The sequence below is a fragment of the Anopheles coustani genome, chromosome 2 (genome assembly GCF_943734705.1).
Source record: "Anopheles coustani chromosome 2, idAnoCousDA_361_x.2, whole genome shotgun sequence".
NCBI lineage: Eukaryota > Metazoa > Arthropoda > Insecta > Diptera > Culicidae > Anopheles > Anopheles coustani.
The window spans coordinates 64,020,877-64,040,617 of NC_071289.1; the positions used below are offsets into that span (position 1 = coordinate 64,020,877).

General features: G+C 46.5%; 1 protein-coding gene across 1 annotated transcript; it reads right to left on the reverse strand.

Moving 5' to 3' along the window:
* Nucleotides 1-1,589: 1,589 nt before the first annotated feature.
* Nucleotides 1,590-18,907, reverse strand: LOC131264815 (uncharacterized protein DDB_G0271670-like). The gene is made up of 5 exons (XM_058267082.1): nucleotides 18,788-18,907; nucleotides 6,018-6,112; nucleotides 5,784-5,865; nucleotides 5,451-5,741; nucleotides 1,590-2,786 (listed from the first exon to the last, which is right to left on the reverse strand). The coding sequence occupies exons 2-5, from the start codon at nucleotides 6,110-6,112 to the stop codon at nucleotides 1,590-1,592; spliced, it is 1,665 nt and encodes a 554-aa protein (XP_058123065.1). The 5' UTR covers nucleotides 18,788-18,907.
* Between the last annotated feature and the right edge of the window lie 834 nt (nucleotides 18,908-19,741).

The following is a 19,741-nucleotide window of genomic DNA, read 5'->3' on the forward strand; positions in this document are numbered from 1 at the left end:
CTTTCGTTCACCCTGACGATTATATTCTTGGCGGTCCTCTTCATTTTGGTTGGTTTGCACAAGAAAGCTGTTGAAGAGAGATGCCCCTGATTTTTTTCTATCCTGCTTCTTGTTTTTGCTACTATATATCTGACCGCACCGTAGTACCTCCCATTTCCTAGAGCCGTCCCGTTTAGGAACCGTGCCGCCACCCTTTCGTGGGGGTAAATGTCATACCTACTAGTCTCTAATGAATAATTGTTGCACATAGAATTTGTTTTGTTTAAATTTTATACTTTTTACAAATGTTCTGCGGCAGCGACCTCAACGCGACTGTTCTGGCCGGCGTTGTTAAGCCGTTACCTCCCCCCCCCCCCCTCCTTTGCTTTACCTATGGTTAGAGTTAAAAATATAGATATAGTTTTAATTTACGTTTAGAAATCTTAAGATACGCGCATAAAATGTACAGCTCGGTTGTTTCTGACGCTTGGTTCAGAACTTGTGTGTGTATGTGTGGGGGGGGTTCTTTTTAGTTTTTTTTGTCATCTGCCTCACATGCACTGGTTTCTATCAATAATTGTAATTACGATTATCAATATTAATATTCCTTAATATGTCCATTTATTCCAGTGCGCGTTTACAGCGCATGTGTGTTTCCTTAGGTTGATGTCCTTTTCACTGGGCGTACAATTCTTGTGAAGAAGCGGGAGTAAGGTCGGTTTACCGTTTGCTGGTTTTACTAAACTGAGTACATGGCAACATGGAGGCAGGCATGGAGAGAAGGCCATCGTCGGAGGAAAAACGGGAAAAAACGGACGCCAAACGAGTTGAGTTTCAACCGGTCAAATCAACCGAGCCAACCACACGGTGGTGTCGAAGTTCAAAGGGAACACTGTCGCCCAACAGATCGTCCGAGTGCCAAAGCGAGCAGAGGACCAACGAGACACGAGGGAGTGTGTCTTCAGTTCGATATCTATGACTAGGATTGGCCACAGTTGATTGAAAGTAGGAAAACATAAAATTGGCATTAACGGGACTCCACAACAGCGCGTGTCCACGACGTCACCTCCGCTAGAAGATCATAGTACGAGGGTGTAGACAAAATTTGTACTTTTAACAACCGATGCGACATGTGTCTGGTGGCATGTCAGTTTGAAATGACCGTTTTCTTATACGCTTGGTCGAAGCCGCAGTTCCAATTGTTTCCTTCCCTGTCGATACTTTCGCTCGACGGTGGACACCTTTGCCTTCTACGACAACCCGCTACACCCGCACACGCTCCCCTCCCTACCTCTTTCTCTATCCTTCTTTTTCCTAATCCTTTCGTTCGTTCATCACAAATAGTATCACGACATCGATTGGCTAAATAATGCTACGCCACGGGCTTAAAGCGTGTCAGTTGAATAAAAACAAAAACCACGATGGAAGCAAACGGAGTCTCGGGAGGGTAAAAGGATACTGCACACACCCGTCACACCATCAATGTGATGGTTGAGGGGTGGCGCGTTGGGGGAACCGGTGGCAGCTCAGAGGCTACTGACCGCACTGCCCCTTCCACCGCTGCCTCCTCCACGGCGTCCGCCAACTCCTCCGCCCGCCAGCGACGGTGGTCACATGTAATGGGCGTGCGGGTCCGGGCTGGGACTGACCGAAGCGGGGACCGGAAGCGCGACGCACGCACCGGTGCTCCCGGGAACGGTGGTGGGCAGCGACGGGGGACCACCGGGGGGAGCAGGTTCGGTTCCGGACTGCAGCCGTTGCTGCACCGTCGCCGAGGAAGCTAGCGAGGACGAGCTTGAAGCAGACGACGATGACGAGGAGCAGGAGCTGGAGGAAGGGGAGGACCCGAGCGGTGACGTGGCCAGGTTAGGTGAGGTTCCGGCGGGCCCAGAGGCCACGGCCGCCACTACCGCCGCCACTCCCGACGACCGGTAGTGCTGGTTGTGGTTATGAATACCTGCGCCGGCTCCCGTCGCTAAACTCAGTCCAGTGCTCGCGCGTCCTTCGGCTCGAGGACCTACACCGTTCCCGCCCGCCACCAACGCCACCGACGCTGCCCTCAACTGGCCGGCGTTGTTGTTGATGATGTGATTGTTACAACCGTTACTACTAACGCTACCGTTCGGGCCACAGTTGACCGTGCCTAAGCTACTACTACTGCTACAACTAACGCCGTTGTTGTTGCCGCCGACCGCTTGATACAGGAGACCGTTGCCGTAGTTATTATTATTCCCGACCGCGGAACCGGCACTGTTGCCACCGTGGACGTTGTTATTGATATTATTACTAGCACTATTAATACCACCGCTGTTGGATGTCGACGACGACGATGATGATGATGACGTGGAGGAGGAGGACGAGGACGAGGAGGACTTGGAGGTTTTGTTACCTGGGAAGAGCCGCAAAATTTGTCCGATTTTCTGCAGCTTGTCCGACTTCCCAGCCACCGCCGCCCCGCTGGACGCTAGGTTCAAGCCGTTGGCAGCCGAGGTTGCCGACAGTCGGTGGTTACCATCGGTTGGCCGGGGGATGGTACCACTGCCGCCGCCCGACCCGCTACCGTAGAAGTGGTACCCCGTCGAGCTGCCGACGATGCTTACGTTGCTCGCGCTCGTTGCGCTCAACGCGCCGCGAAGGTAGACGGCCGTACCATCGCCGGCGACGGAAGCTGAGGCTGCGGCCAGCGACGACAGGATGGTGCGGGTACCGTGCGCCGTGATTGCATCCGTGGTCTGGTACTGCACGGGGACGTCACGCACGGTTTTGTTCGGTGGGGGTTTCACGCACGTGCCCGATATTTCCGCTTGCTGCGATTGCAATGAAACAACCAAAGAGAAACACGTTAGTAAGGACTCTTCTGGAGGACGATGAAAACTAGATTTAGGTGTGTTAGAAATTTGGTACAACCCATTTTAGTCGTATATGGTCAAGTTCAATAAAAAAAGAGGACGCAGCATATCCTGTAACGAATTAGAAACCGTAGGAATATGTTTGACAGTTGCTTTGAGTTTTGTTTACCTTTTACAAGCAACTAGGAAAGCGGGGTAAAACTGCAAGTTTGATATTTTTCAACAGCAAAGCAAGCGGCGTTCGGTATATGTTTTAGAGGAAGGCTACGTATGACATCACACTTAATTTCGCAAATCATGACGACCAACAGGATCCACATCCCATGACTTGACACAGAAGAACCATGGAACACAGAAGAACTGTGATCCAGAATTTCCAATTACCTACTTCGTTCAAGAGTTTTTTGCCAAGATCTCCCATCAGTATGTTTGTAAACACTTTTAAAAATAACTGTCATGACATTGGCAGAGCAGAAAACAGCTTTGACCTGACCTGTCTTTTAATCAATCAGATTCATGAATCTGAATGACGAACGAAGAGCTTCATTTTGGAAATTCAGGAATCTTTTCTTCTTCTCTTTCTTGGTGTAACGACCTCTTGGTCATGCCTGCCCGCTAAGGGCTTACGAGACTTTTTCCCTATATGTACGTGGATAGCCAGTCCTCTCGTACAGGGGAGGGTCCGATCTCTGTTGGGATTCGAACCCACGCCGTCAAGGTGGCGAGCCCCGGCGTTCATGGGCCGATTTTTCTAACCGGCACTACCGCTCGGCTGTCGCAGACCCCACTCAGGAATCTTTTAAAGAGAGATTTATTCATTGAAAAGATTGGAAGAGATAACATTTGTTTGTAGCTTAAACCACGCCAATAAAAGAGTTATGAAGAATAGTAAAAAATTTCATGAATGATTCATGATGATTCGTTAAGGCTTTGAAAGATTTATACATGTTTTAAGATTCGTGAATCAATCTGAATGAATCTTAGGTGAAAGATGAATGAATCTTACATTTACCATATTGCCTCAGAGTCAATTGCCTTTTTCACAATTAAAACCACCTCTTACATCATTTTATTGTAAAAAGTACTCAGAAATCCAATAGACGTGCACTGGAAACCACGTTACCCTTTTTACCTTACTTCACTTGTTCTGCTGTGGTTCGGTTTGACCCGATTTAATTTTCAGAGGCACTGGGACGTGGTGCCATGGCCTACTTAAGAGTCGACCCGTGACAACCAGTCAGGCCACCACACGGGAAGGACGTTACATAAATGAAGAAAATCCCCGGCACCATTGCAGCGGGGAGTGGAAAAGCACCAGAATGGCGTCAACAACGACTAGAAGTGGAGCAATTTGAAGCACTTGGGGAAGTTGGGGGTGCATTGCCGGAAGCGCACTATATATACCCGTAAGTCGGGAAGTTCTTTTCCCGGTGGATGTATGGGGCTTTGGTCGTTGGGGTGTTTGTGTCGTGTGCATCACGGTGTGTGTATTTCATCCTTGGCTAGGTCCGGAAGCATTGAACAACACGTTAAAAAAGCAGGTCACTCATGTTCTCAGGATCCGGCAGTGTAGGAAAAAAAATATTGGCGAGCGCTTTGCACCATGAAAAAAGTATAGAGAAAATAAGTAAATACCCACGCAGAACACATGCGACCAAGAATGTCCAGCGGAAATGCCTCTGCACACAACGTCGTCTTATGACTATTACCACAACAGGTTACTCGCAAACAGGGGCAATGCGGGACCATAATGTTATGTAAAGTCTTAAGGCACACCGCAGGAAACACACATTCTATACACAAACAATGCAATCCGGGAAAAAACGCTAGGTGCACCAGATAAGGTTTCCTCTTGAAACATATCACGGGACAACAAGAATGCAGCACACACAGGGAAAGAATGTACGTCACTAATGCACCTGCACATGAGGAAAGCATCCTCAGTGAGCGTGACATCACACGTACACGGGCTGAAGTGGTCGTTGCATGGTTACATCGTGGTAGCGCGCTGACTAATCGTTTGCTTTTTGCCCCGCGTAAGTCGCTAAGCTGATGTTGGGTATGTTTTTGAAATCTCACTGTTTAAACAGCGTTGAGTCATCCACCGAATTTGTACATGTGGGGGGAGCATGATCGTAAGCAAGATCGATTAAAAGACAGGTCGATTCAAAGCTATTTTCTTCTCCACCGTTGTTGTGACAGTTGCTTTGGAAAGTGTTTGTTAGCATACTTCCAGTATGTGGGAGATCCTTGCAAAAACTTCTGGATCACAGTGTCCATGGTCTAGCGGATAGAAACTGCTCTTCTGCGTGAAGTCATGGGATATGGATCCTGTTGGTTGCCATGATTGGCGAAATTAAGTGCCATGGTCTTCCTCACACCCAGCTTTCCTCACGCGCAGCCTTCCTTAAGTAAGAGGTAAATGAAACTCAAACCAACTGTCAAAAATATTCCCACGGTTTCTCGATCGTTACATGGTATGCTGCGACCTCTTTTTTCATTGATCTTGATAGTAACCTCTACCGGGTTACTTTGACCAACGGATTGTACAAACATCCCTTCAACGATCTAAACAACCGACCGATTGTTAGGAAAACTGTATCGCAGCCTGATTTGACTCACCTGACACGGCGTTCGTATCTGCAGGTCCCGGTCCGGTCCATACTCTCCGTCCGGCAGCGGGACGTGGTGCGTGCATTGTGCGAAGCTGCTGGTGACGGGATAGGCGCTGGTACTGCTGCTACTGCTGATGCTGCTACTGTACGCGCTCGCTTTGCTGTAGTGAGTCTTGTAGTTGATGCTGCTGCTGCCACTGCTGCCACCACCGAGCTGCTGATTGTAGTGCTGGTGCGACGGAATGGACAGGTAGGATTGATTGTGGTTGCTCCGGAAGTTGCTGCTTCTGTTCAGCATCAGCTCGTGGTTCGACCGGTGGTGGTGATGCTGCTGCTGCTGCTGCTGCTGCTGCTTTTGCCTTTGCTGCTGCTGTTGCTGGTGCTGGTGCTGATGGCCATGGTTATGGTTGTGAACGCCGGCGGAATGATGGTGGAATCCCGTGGAGGAATCCGAACCTCCACTAACGCCGGACTCTGCTCGTAACCGTCGAGTTCTGGAGCGAAACATGGGATGGTGAAAGTGAACATTAGCCACTGCTTCCAGCATCTTTAACCAGTTGCGTTTGGTACCTACCGTTCATCTCTCATGGGTGGTGATCCGATGGAACTGCGGGCAGGAACGCCGAGCCGCTCCATCCCCGCGCAGCCCGGTGACTGTACCGATAGCATCTGGAAGGAAGGAACGAGAAAAGGTTTGTTGATGTTAGATTTAGTTTTTGAATTCGTATGCATATATTCCTTTTCTAATTTCTTTATAATGTCCTTCTCACAAGTATTACCCAAACAGGTGTTTTCAATACAGACAAACATTTTCTGACCGGGTGAATCAAAAACGTGGGGTCGGCAAAGTCCAGCAACTGATTTTATTCAAACCGTTAGAAAATCAATCCCGTATACAAACTCCACTAACTGAGTGGTTCCATTAGACAGTACGATTGAGCGAAGTGAGCACGTAAGCGAGATGCACAATTTCAACAATTTCTACCTTGAGCTTAGATAGCAATAGCACCGTTGAACGAGCGAAGCGAGCGTGAAAGTGAGATGCACAATTCCTACGCACCGGTTTTCCCACGCACTTTACGGTTTCCCCAGGCGCTATACTTTTGCTAAGGATACTATGGATGCAGGATGGTAGGGGAAATTTTTCTTGCGCTGAACGAGTTTTTGATAATCGATGGTAACTTTGTCGAAATAAAACAAAGCAAAGCGTGAACGTGCTATACAGTTTCATTCAAACTTTGAAGTACGAAGGAAATGAAACGTTTTCGAGATTTAAGGGACCATTTTTTCGAAAATTGCATTTACTCTTGCGAAAAGTGGTGCTACAACGTGATGGAAATAACCAACGCAGAATAAAATTAAGTATAAAACTAAATCCATAAGCGGGCCATGTAAAAGGGTCCTGAAAACGGGCCGTGTTACCAGGGCATGTAAAAGGGACCTGTCACCGGGCCGACTTACCGGGCCATGTAAATTGGCCGTGTTACCGGGCCCTGTAAACGGGCGCTGTAACCTGGCCCTGTAAACGGGCCCTGAAAACGGGCCCTGTAAACGGGTCCTGTAACTGGCCCGTGTAACCGGGCCGTTTTACCTAGTCCCGTATACAAACTCCGCTAACTGAGTGGTTCCATTAGACAGTACGATTGAGCGAAGTGAGCACGTAAGCGAGATGCAGACAATTTCAACAATTTCTACCTTGAGCTTAGATAGCAATAGCACCGTTGAACGAGCGAAGCTAGCGTGAAAGTGAGATGCACAATTCCTACGCTCCGGTTTTCCCACGCACTTTACAGTTTCCCCAGGCGCTATACTTTTGCTAAGGATACTATGGATGCTGGATGGTAGGGGAAATTTTTCTTGCGCTGAACGAGTTTTTGGTAGTCGATGGTTACTTTGGCGAAATAAAACAAAGCAAAGCGTGAACGTGCTACACAGTTTCATTCAAAGTTTGTAGTACGAAGGAAATGAAACGTTTTCCAGATTTAAGGGACAATTTTTTCGAAAATTTTTACATAAGGAAAAGTGGTGCTGCAACATGATGGAAATAACCAACGCAGAATAAAATTAAGTATATAACTAAATCCATAAGGTTAGGCCCTGTAAACGGGCCCTGCACCCGGGGCCTGTCAACGGGCCTACTTACCGGGCCCTATAAACGGGCTGTATTACCGGGCCATGTAAAAGGGACCTGTCAACGGGCCGACTTACCGGGCCCTGTAAACTGAGTCCTGTAACTGGGCAGTGCAACCGGGTCCTGTAAATTGGCCGTGTTGCTGGGCCCTGTAACTGGGACCTGTAAACGGGCCCAGTAAACGGGTCCTGTAACTGGACCGTGTAACCGGGCCGTTTTACCTAGTGTTAGTGCTTCATACCAAAAACCCATCTCAATTTTTATTATTGTCAGAATGTCTGTTTTATTTTTTCCCAAATGAAATGAAAATTAAAATTGTTGAACGAGGTATTCAATACCAAGTGAATTCTTCTTATACTTTTTCTATCGTACTTGCATTATTTATCGTGCTAAAATTTCCTAGTCTCATGAGCCTCGTCCAACATCCGGCTTTAAAACCTCGTTTTCTTTGCATCCAAAAAAGCTGCGATCAACAAATACATGTTTTATACTCATTGCGATGTAAAATAAGACTCGTAACATTGAAAAATTCTCGTAGCTGAGTTATTTTTAATACTGAGTGTAAGCCGGCAAAACCAAAACACTATGAAATAATTTGAGTAAAGAATTAATTTCAAGTACAATTACAATCATTTAATGGTACAACGAACCAAAATGTATTTGTTAAAAACGATCCAAATTCAAAATTCAAAATTTTGATTATTTTTAACTAATACATTTTGTTTCAAACACTTTAATGATGATCTGGCCTCCTATTTTTAGGAAATGTATGCCGACCCCTGGAATAGACGGAACACGCCAGATAGCGGTGCGCCGACGTAGACATTCGACACAAAAGCCAAATGCAAGCCGAATGCGATTTCGCCGTCAATGCCGTCTGTGGAATGCGTTAAAATGCGATTTCGATGCGAAAGTTGCAGCAGCAACAGCAGCAACCAAATTCAAATGCAATTTGATAGCGTATAGGCTTCCCTTGGGCCATGCTGCTTGTGCCGATCGAGGGAATGAACAAATTAATTAATTAATTGCCCCGTCGGCTAATGGAATGCTAATTGTTCGGCCCGCGTAAGCCCTGGTCCGTTTCACTGCCGTCCCCCGTACGGTTTCCGGTTTTACAGCTATTTTTACATGGCGTTGGCCAAAACAAGTGGTTCCGTGGTTCGCATTCCTTGGCTCGAAGCAATTAGCTGCGATTGTTTCGAGTTGTGCCCTTTGGGAACCTTATTTTCTTAGTTTATAACATGATTTGATAAGAGAAAAAGTTTGTAAAACCACTTTTATTACCATTCTGAACCGTCGCGGGAAGTCAACATTTAAGTCAAAAATAAAAACGATTCATGTTAACACACATACCCTCACCATGCGCAAGTAAACTGACCCCGCCCAGCAAGTAATAAATTTCCATTAAATTCATATTACCAAAATTAACCGCCAACGTTGGTTGAAAATGATTATGTCCGTGTCCGTCTACCCAAAATTCGCTAAATTGGTACTCATGCCATTGTACTCATTATTCAATCAATACTGTGAAAACGGACCAATAAAACAATCCATGATATCCACCATAAACCATCAGTAACAGACCCTCTATAATAGGAAATTTAATTTATCGAGAACATGAGTGATAAACTGCAGAACAATGCTTTTGCGTGTTGGCATACAAAGGCTCTACCATTAATTGCTTGTTAGTCGTAATTTTTGTTTTACAGCCTAAAGTAGCAAATCCATCAGCAAACAAATGGCAACGACGTAGAACTGCATTGAAACAGTTCATCGGCGCTTTCATCGCGTTGCGTTTAAATGCGACCTGGTACGATCGACCATAATTGACATTGGAACGCGATCAGTTTGTGAACAATTAGTCGAACATTATATGCGTAAACCATGCGCCACAAACACATCAACACGCGGCGTGTCCCGTGATGTGGAAAGTTGGTTTCCTTCGTGGCGTAAAAACGGTGTACCTTTCTCCGATAATCGCATCGAATGACATTCGGGGGAGGGCTGGCATTACGCACATGATATCCATGCGAGGCGAGAAACCAAGGTCCGGCCGGTGCAAAATGTGCATCCGACGAAGCCTACGCTGAAGACGTACTTCCCCAGTTTTTTCTTCTATCTTTCCCTTTTAGACACCCATTAGTGCACGCGGAACGCATTTCTTCGCATCCTTCGCTGCTCGGCGAGGCGCGGGTGCCTGATTATGTTGATTGCTCTCAATTGGGTTTGATAGTGGAATTGGTTCAATGTTGCCATTTCTCGGGAAGCCACACCGCGCTGGAACTAAACTCCGCCCGGCTGCATGTCGTGGGTTTGCTTTTCCCACCCGTTTTACTCTCCCCATCGGAGGTTTCTGGGGGGAGGAGGGTGGTAGAAATACGATCCCCATTGCAGCTCGGTGCAACGGTATCAACAAACGCAGAGCTCCTCTAGGTCGCTCCGAGGAAAACCGAGCCGGCGGAAAGGAAAGAAAGGCGGTAGCGATCTATGAAATTTGATACCTCCGACTTTTCAGTGCAACGTGAAAAACATGCACCACCGGGTGGGTGGTGGTGGGGGGAAGGGGTCGGCCGAGTGTAAGGCGAAACGTTTTTTTTTACGGATCCGGGTTGGATGATTTGGGAGGGTTCAGTGGAGAGGAAAATTTGGCTCCGGACCAGTTGAAGCAACGGTGTTGGGTGCAAGCGCAGTGAAAAAAAATGAAAGAAAAATAGACACGCACCCTTGTGATTAGACCTTAACACAGTCCGTCTCACTCTCACTCCCAGTGCGATGGCGTTGCATTGCGTTGCAGTTGCAACCACGCAAAACAGGTGAAACGCAGTCAAACGGGTCGTTTTCACACCTAGGGTTTCACACAGGCTTTTCATACGCGACTGGTAGGCAGGAAGTCTACACCATAAGTGGGTTTAGTTACATTTTCTAGTTTTGTTTTCCTTTTCTTTTTGGATTATCAATCCAGCTCTATTTCCGTCCTCCACTGGTGCAGGAAACGATGACAAGGAATGGAAGATATATCTTATATATATATATATAAATATATTTATAGTACTTTCATAGCGGACATTGGTTTGAAAGCTTCTAAGAAAAAGTTATGGTAACTACCGCTATTTTTTTTCTTTCTGCTGTTGCTAATTTTACATCAATTTTTAGCTGTAAGCCCTTGTTATTTTTTTTAAGCTAAAGAACTGTTTTTCCACCAAAAGAAAAGTGTTAAAGACATGAAAGATTTTTTTTTGAACATAAAATAGGTAAAATAAGTCACGAAAATCTTTCTACTTTAAAACACCCATCAGTATTTCGCATCTTTGCGAAGGAAAATGTACACTAAAGCTTACATTAAAGTCTGCTTTATGTCCATAGATTCTCAGTTCAGGAGATTTAGAAGGGATTCTTATAAATATTTAATCTGTTCGCAGAATAATGTATCACTACGCCTTACTGTTATACGATTTCTACATTAAAAAAGATGGAAAATGGTTTTTTTCAACAGACTTTTTTCATTCAAACGGATTTTTTTATCAATAAACTAACATTGAATCTATATGATATTTCAAGAAAAGAGTACGAATCAAAAGGAAACAAAAATCAGAAGCAGAAAAATTTACTAGAGTTAACGAAACATTTAGCGAAAATCAACTTGGCAAGAGCAAATAAGATGAGATAATCAAAAGGCTCGGTTTTAAAATATTGTCTTCAATTTGAGTCCATTCTATTTATAAACACTTTTGAAATGAGAGATAACGCTCGGCAGCGTTTTTTCAGCAACAACAGAAATGCGAGCCCCAAAATCGCCCAAGGTCATGACGATGTATAAATCAATGCGCGCTTATCAGAGGTTTACCATCGGCGTACAAACGTCGCCAGACAAAGCCATGCCACGATAATCTTCAGCCCGACTTGAAGACAACGGCCCGTCACTGAACTGCATTCATCCGTCGACTGGAACCAAACCGATTAACCCAAAATACAAATTGTCACCAGAAGAGGAGGAAACAAGAACAACGCAACGGGGAAAAGGGAACGATAAACACAATACAAAATGGCACTCGTTTGCTGCCGGGGCGGAAAGATTGACAGCAATCCGGCGCGACGATCAGGTCGTCCACCGTGTGTGATGCACTTTTTCGACACAATCACACACACACAAACGCACATGCACACCTCCACCGTAACGCAACACTCGTCCCTGCGCCGCAATCCTGTCGCTTTATCTTTGCAGACAAATCAGTCACCCCATGTGGAGAGCTAAGGGAGAGAGGGAAAGGGAGAGGGAGGGGGGAGGGTGTCCGGTGGCCAGCGACGGCCGGTCTGCTGCCAAAAACAGCCGAGATGCAATCGTCATTTGCAATGATTTTTCGTCTGCCATTTGAGAATGGTTGTGTTTTTTTTCGCCGCCATTTCTTCTTCCTTTCTGCTGTCAGGCTCGGAAGTGACATTTTTCTGGCAGCTCCCATTGCAGCAGTTGGTCAGCCCCGACCCAAACAACTGGCACGAATGGGGTGGGGGGGAAGTAAAAGGAACCACAACTCGTCCGAAACGGCGGACAAAATGTTCAGCGAGCGTGCGCCCGTCGACGTCGTGTTGCCGTTGTCGTCGTCTGGACAGCCACTTGATGGAAGCTCCTCCGTTCGCTGAGGTGGCCGGAGGTGAGGGGTTGAAGCGAGGCCAGAGACCCCCAGCGGTCATGTCTGCACCGTGCATGCCCCAAACCCCTTGAGCACGAGCGAACTACAAACGGAACGTGCTAAAATGACGGAATCGTGCTGAATTGCACATGCAGATGGCCAACAACCGAGCGCCCGATCGTCGCAACACGAGGTGTCTGCAACAGACGCCTTCCCCTGCCCAAAAAGCCCTCCCCATCATCAGTGCTTGTGCCATCATTCTGTTGGGCGTGCTTCACCCCCCCACCGCAACCGAAGCCAAACAACAACAAAAACACAAAAAAGGAACAAATTCAATAAAGCGATGAAGAAGTTCCTGCACCGTTCGGCCAATAAGTGCACTGGCAAGCAGAAAACCACTGCTCGTTTGTGTGTGTGTGTGTGTGTTTGAATGTACCGAGAGCTCACATTTGGGATGGAAACCACTAGGAGGAGGGCGGCCTTCGGGTCGAGACAGATACTTTTTCGACTGACAATGCGCAAATTTAAAGCCAGACAGACCAACGACGAAACGGCGGTCGGTGCCAGACAGTTAAAGTCAATAAACATGCAGCTTTTATTGTTGTTACTCGGCCGATCAAGAAAATCAAGATCAAGCGAAAGGGGGGCGAAAAACACAATAATCAGAGAAAGAAAAATCAAACGTGTATGTGTTTTGGGTGACTTTTTTCCTCTCGTCCTTTTTTTCCACTTCGACAGTGAAAGAAACCACATGGACATGCGGCCGCGACATGCCAGCGCCAAACCACCAAGACGTCGCTCCGGCTCTTGTTACACTTGATCGCGTCTTTGGCGATGATGATTGAAGAAAGAACCGGACCAAAGAATGAAAAAACACAAAACCCCCAACGAAATAAAGCCATGAATCGGAGCGCGAAAACGAGGCCCCAGAGCTGTTATCATGTTTCAAAGGGGATTTCAATTATTCATCGGGTGGAAAAAATGGCATTGGAATAAGGAAAATAAATACATCTCATTGTGATGCCGTACTATCCTATTCTGGTAAAAAAAGGGTCAAATGAGAGATGGACACTTTTGGTTATCTAGGTTTTTCTCTTCAGTAATTGAAACTGACAAATGTCTATTTTCATTTAATTTTGATGTTATAAAATACTAGCTCGTAGAAGAAAGGATTGAGAAAAGAGTTATTGTTTTAACTCCTTACTCGAGGGTTATTTTTTAATTTAATTGTTACAATAACGGCTTATTCAAAATGGTTGATATTTTATCCATTTCCCGGAGGTGTTGTGTTGTGCTTGTTTTGCTTGTGTTAGTAAAACTGAGTTTTAATTTAAAAAATTAGATGTTTTTATCAAAAAATAGTGATCAAAAAAACCATCAACAACATCTGCAGTTCATAAACTTAATCTGTGGAAAGTTTCAAAATCGAAGATTACAATACTAATTGGTCGAATTTTAAATGTACACAAAACTCCACACAAAAAGAACGAAATTTGTAATAGATTTAATTATTTACCATTGAAAGTTCATATGGGCAATAGTTAGATAAGAATAGATGAACATAGACTAAGGTGAATTAAATGAATGGATAATTTTCCAACGTATCGGTTTTCAGTAAAATTCACTGATGGTTTTACCTCATATCATACATTTCTTATACCATTAGTTGCCTTCCTTATTTTTTTTGTTTAGTTTTCAGATTTCGATTGATTAGAGAGGGATATATGAAATTTTGGGTTTATAACCTTTAAAAGCCCCTAATTAGGCATCAGTAAGAGGAAAAATACGCAAAGTTAGACATTTCCAAAACACGATATGCTTCATCACTGGGACAATGTCAAAATAATAAAACGATCGGTTGAAATTAAACTGAACACGGTTCATCGGGAAGGCAGCCCGAATCAAGATGCAGCGAAACGGAAGAGCAAAGGCACAAATCCAGATGATAAAAATAAATGGCGAATCATTGCAAATTTTAACAGACTGCAACTCTAACGACCCTGAGCCCGAAAGAAGTTCAACACTTGAAGAACAAGCCAACGGGATGAACCGAAACGAAGAGACGAAAATGTGAAGATCGATGCTACAAGCCCGACCGAACACGTTCCAGCGCTCCAGCGCGTGGTTAAACGAGCGTAAATTTATCGGTCTGCATGTCTCGGGAGGCCGGTGGATGGAGAAATGGATCCCCCGACAAGATGAATGCGATGTATCATGTCGCGTTCGGTCGTCCTGGTGTTGCCCGATTTAGTGCAAGACCAGACCCGCGGGTGTTGTTAGAGTGGTAAGTCGGGGGGGGAGTGCGTGAGCGATTACTAGCTGTCGAAGATGGGACAGAAAAATAAACATGTTCCACCATGGGAGGATGCAAACGAACGCGTCGCCCACCTGCCGGCGTGTTGTGTGTCGCCTTATGTGAACCCCGTCGTGTATGTGCCATGTCCGAGGCACATCGCCAGGGCGTAAAGGAACCACTTGTACCACTTGTACCAGCCCAAGCCTCGTAGGAGGACGTCTCTATTTCGGCCGGTTCGACCACCGGAACCGGTTCAGGTAGCTGGCGCGCCTCGACACGATGTCTGCGAGATGCGGCAGAACAGGTGTGTCGGGTTTCTTCCTCGAAATCGTCTCCGGTCGGGTTTGAATTTCCATCGAACATCGACTGGCCTCGCGTCTTATCAAGAATTTACACTCCAATTATACACGGGACCGACCTTACCGTTGGGCGAAAAAGGAACACCACGACGAGGAGAAAATAAGAAAGGTCAACGCCTACAATGGCCGAGTTAATCTATCTGCGTCGTTTATTAAAAAAATGGGATTCCCTCCCGCAGAGAAAGGTGCCAACCGTGGTTAATTAGTGGCTGCCGAATTTTTAATCAGGCTCCCCGTCTTTGGCGGCGGATACAAGACCCGATTAACGGATGACAGTGGTTAATTGAATTTCTACACTTTTCTAATTGGTTCTTTTTCTAGAAGAAAAATTGACTCTCGTGGTTGGGTGACTTTTGAATTTGAAATGTTAGGCCTACGACTGGTCGTTTAAATGTAAAAAAAGTTCGGAAAACGTTTAAGCAGATAATAAGATGCACCAAATAATAGTCCGAAATGGACGCCTTAGAGTTTTCTATTTCTTCATTCAATTTGATACCATTTGTTTTTTGAAGAATGTCACAATCGTTTCAAATAGAGCGTGATGTTTAGTGAATGTGAGGAAACAGTAGGCAAAAACAGACCCATGGCAGTATCGAAATAAATTCGAAACGAAAACTGGGAGGTTTTACAATTAAATCATAGGAGCCCCTGTTTGCGGTCTGACAATCCTTGCACTTCTGATTTATTTCTGTTGATACTTTTGGCAGAAATTCTCCTTTCAACGCACACGTTAGAAGTGACAGCTTGAAACATTCCTTCCACGTCAAAAACATCGTCATTTATATACTTTCCGGGGCGCACTCCTCCCGATGGAGACGCCCGGTACCTCTGGTCGTCGTCGATCGTGTTCAGCAGCGAACAACGAAACCGATCTCTCACGATCGTCGTATCGCAACACCATAGCAACAGTTGCAAGTTGCATCAGCCGCCAATCACGTCTGAAACGGTCCGAGCGGATCGTAGGTGCCAGTGAAAACCCAACCGAAGGCAACGTTCCTCACAACGCAGCACATTATCGCCATCATCGTGTGAACCGTTTTTTTTTGTTTTTCTGTTGTGGAAATTAAACCGTAGGACAGCGGAGGTCCATCGACGCGTGGATCGTACTCGCCGTAAAACAATTTATTTATTATTCTACCACCATTCAAAATACTGCCATCGTTTTTAATGCAGGCAATTAAAATTAGCCTTTCGCCTCGCGACCACCAAACAACCGCTCATGTTTGTCGTCCGACTGTTGCCATCCAACATGGCGCGGGAACGGGGCAAAGTGCGTGGCGCGCCTGGTGGTTTCTTGCCCTGGCCGCGTTCGGGCTTTCGCTGTTATAGGTCACTCGTGACCTGCTTTATTTATTTTCGTTGCTTCACGCCGTCGTCACACACGCCGCGTCACCCGCACTGGCAATGGTATTTGTCCGTGCGTTCCTTTTGCGTGGGAAAATGCCCCGCACGAGAACGGGAGAGGGAAGAAATGGAACCACCGTGGAAGGGCAGAGGTGCCCAGTGTGTGTGTGTGTGTGTCGAAACATTCACACACGGACACACGTAGGATTCAGTGTTTTTGCTGCATTTAATTCAACTTCTCCTTTTGCGCCAACAAGCGACGCCATTTGTTTGTCTTTCTGTTTATTTCTGGGCCATTCCTTGGCCCGGTAAGGGAATGCTATTTATTTATCGCCCCGTATGCATCCCAACACACGACACACCTTCCAATAGCATAGACTGCAGTATGAGTACAAACGAAAGGAAAAACAAGAAGAGTGACAAAGCTAAACAACAATTCCTAGGAATTGTTGCACGTTCGCCGCGACGACGACGACGACGTTGCGCTATGTTGGTGCAGCAACTATTCGTCACAACAACACGGCCTTGGAACATGGCGCATCGAGCATGGGGAGCTGTTGAGCATATAAAATGCATATGCATCGCTTCAGCCCCACCCCCAACTCCTCGGCTCAGTTTAGCAACAACAAATTGCGACACTGCGTTTTGCGTGGAATTGTTGAATCGGTGAAAAGTGGTGGAAATTCGACCCCGAATAGGGATTGCGATGCAAACGCGTACGTGTGTGGGAGGGTGCACCACCCACCAGGGGGGAAAGGTGTTGCAACGGCACCACTTGGAAGAAAGTGTACGTCGTACTAGTTTACCGGGAAAGTCAAAATAAAAACACGCCAGGCGGTGGACACACGTTTGCTTCGTCATCCATAAACGTGACGGTTGCGAAAGAATTCATGTGTATTTTAATTCATCACATCCTAGAAGACGCTTACCAAACAAAGGTTGTCGCCAAAGGTTTTTTCTGCTTCGGTTAGGGAGCCACTCTCGCTTTGGCAATCAAGTCGAACGAAGATAACTCAGCTCGACTGTAAACGATTAGAAATGAGTTTCTGCAATAATAGAAAGCCATACATCGCTCCAGACAGACAGCAAACCCGCCGTCCCTGCATCCGCTTTCCGTTCCACACGCCGCCCACAACCATTTTCATTTTCAAAAACCTTCCCTTCACTTCAAAGGGGTCATTGTAACGGGTCTGGTCTTCTGGTTGGCTACCGTTCTATTCATTTATCTAACAGCCAGTCTGTTTCTTCTCATCGGAACCACAAACCCGCAAAACCCGAAAAAGGAATGACTTTGTCAAGTCGACGGGCACGTGGCGTCTTGCAAGGCGGCGCGATCTCAGGACAGCCATCTTCGGTGCTTTCTTCGGCTACCAAAACCCCCGCCCTGCGCTAGAAAAAGGTCTCAGCCGTGCGAAAACAAAGAAACCACCGGCACCGCCGTTGCCTAGCAACGTAAGGATCTTCGAGTGACAGTTTATCCCATCTGTGCAGTGTTTGTGTGTGCGCGTTTTTGCTTCGCTTCGGTGAATCTAATAGCGGTTAGGTTTTGTTTGAACGTTTCTCTTCTCCCCCCTCGAAAGTGAAGCGAACGAAACGAACGATGTTCAGCGTCGTACGGGTGCGGCTTATCGTTGGCATATTGATGGTTTTACAGTACACCACCGGCGAGACGGCGCACCATCTGAGCTCCATCTTTCGCTCGCAAGGCTACTGCGAGATGGCGTGCCCGGGGAAGGAAGTGCATACGCTTTGTGTGCGGGTAAGGAGGAGGGCCGAAAAACTCTGTGGGAATATTATTTACAAGGGCGTTTTCTCGACCTCCACCGGCAGCCAGGCGAAAGGGAACGCTCACCGAAAAGCTGCACCAATTTTCAGGAGCTGCTCGGAAGCGAGGCCCTTTGGAGGAACGTCCTGAACGCGCACAACGGTGTCCGCCATCGATTTGCCGTTCAGTTTCGGGTCGCCAACATGAAGAAGTTGGTCTGGGACGACGAACTGTCCCGCATGGCCCGGTTGCACCTGAGCTCGTGCGAACGCTACGGGCAGGATGCGTGCGCTCGCCTGACGAACGAGGACGTGTTTCAACCGGACCACCGGAACGTGCGCCAGAACCTGGCCTTCGTGGTGGAGCGGTATCTTCCGCAGTACTACGCCATCGACGCCATTCGCCTTTGGTACATGCAGAAGGACACAACCCCCCCGGCACGGTTCGAGAACGGTCCGCACGGTCTGCAAAACGTCTACCAGGGAGTGCTGAACAACTACACGCTGCTCACTTGGGCCGGCCTCGAGCGGGTCGGTTGCGCTGCGGCAAAGTACCGCGACGGATTTCAGCTCGTGTGCAACTATTTCCCTTTCCATTCGCTCGCGCAACCGAGCGGCCTGCGAGGTCCACCGGCGGGACACTGTCCCCGGACGTTTCCCCTGCGGAGCAAGATCTTCGACGGTTTGTGCACGTTCGAGATGGACCTCGGGTCGGGGGCCAGTGCCACCGGAAGGTTCCAGGCACGCTTCGCCCTTTTTCTCACCCTAATCGTTGCGATCAAACAGTTATTTTCGAGCGGGTTCATAGCAGGGGACACTTACGGGTACCGGCAAGTGGTTCAAGTCTTCGTTTAGAGGTGCACGGGCTTGGAACTGGATCGGCAGCGTCAGCGCTTCGGTGGCGCGCGTAGTGGTCGTACGCAGATAGCGAAACACCGCGAACAGTCCGAACACGAACACAAAGGCCACGGAGAGGGACACCAACACGTAGATTATGCCTGGTGAAAAGAGACGGGCGAGAAAAACAGAGTATCGTTAGAAGATTTGCAAAAGGGAAAACGAATGTAGTAAGAAATCATGATTGCATCTCATTAATGCGAATTTTGTTTTCATCAATGTTCCGTATTGTTTGAATTATTTACTGAGTCCCGTTTAATTACAATTGCTAAGAAAAGTTAGTAGATGTGTTTGAAAACTTTCTTACGACTGCAGTTCAGTATTTTTTTTTTTTTCATTCAAGTATGTTTATATTCACATATAAAAATTGTTACCCACACGTTTCGACAAATTTACCATAATTTTAAATAATCTTGTTAAATTGTCCCTGCACAGTTATTATTGCAATTTTATTGTGAGTAGTGTTTTGAACTTTTATTGCTTAAAATCTTCTTGAAAAACAATCAGCGTGCCATGGAAAAAGACCTTACAAACGTATAGAAAAGCTAAATCGGAAGAAAAATCTAAAGTACGGACAATGATTTGATATGAACAATTAATTTTACCGATTCATTCGAAAAACAGTGAAAGTGTCAACATAGTGGAAAATACTCAGAAAATATAAAGCTCCAGAGGATTTTTTTTTTTCATCTGGCACGACATCTTGTTTTTAGTGAACCTCTTTACGAAGAGAGTTTTCTGTGACCAAAAGACGGTTTAGTATAAACCGTGGTGGTCAGCCGTTATTATAATATCGGAGGGTGCCATGACTTAAGATTCGATCCCACACCCCATGGTGTGGTGTTTCCTCGCGCTACAGCTGCGCCATGGGCACTCTTC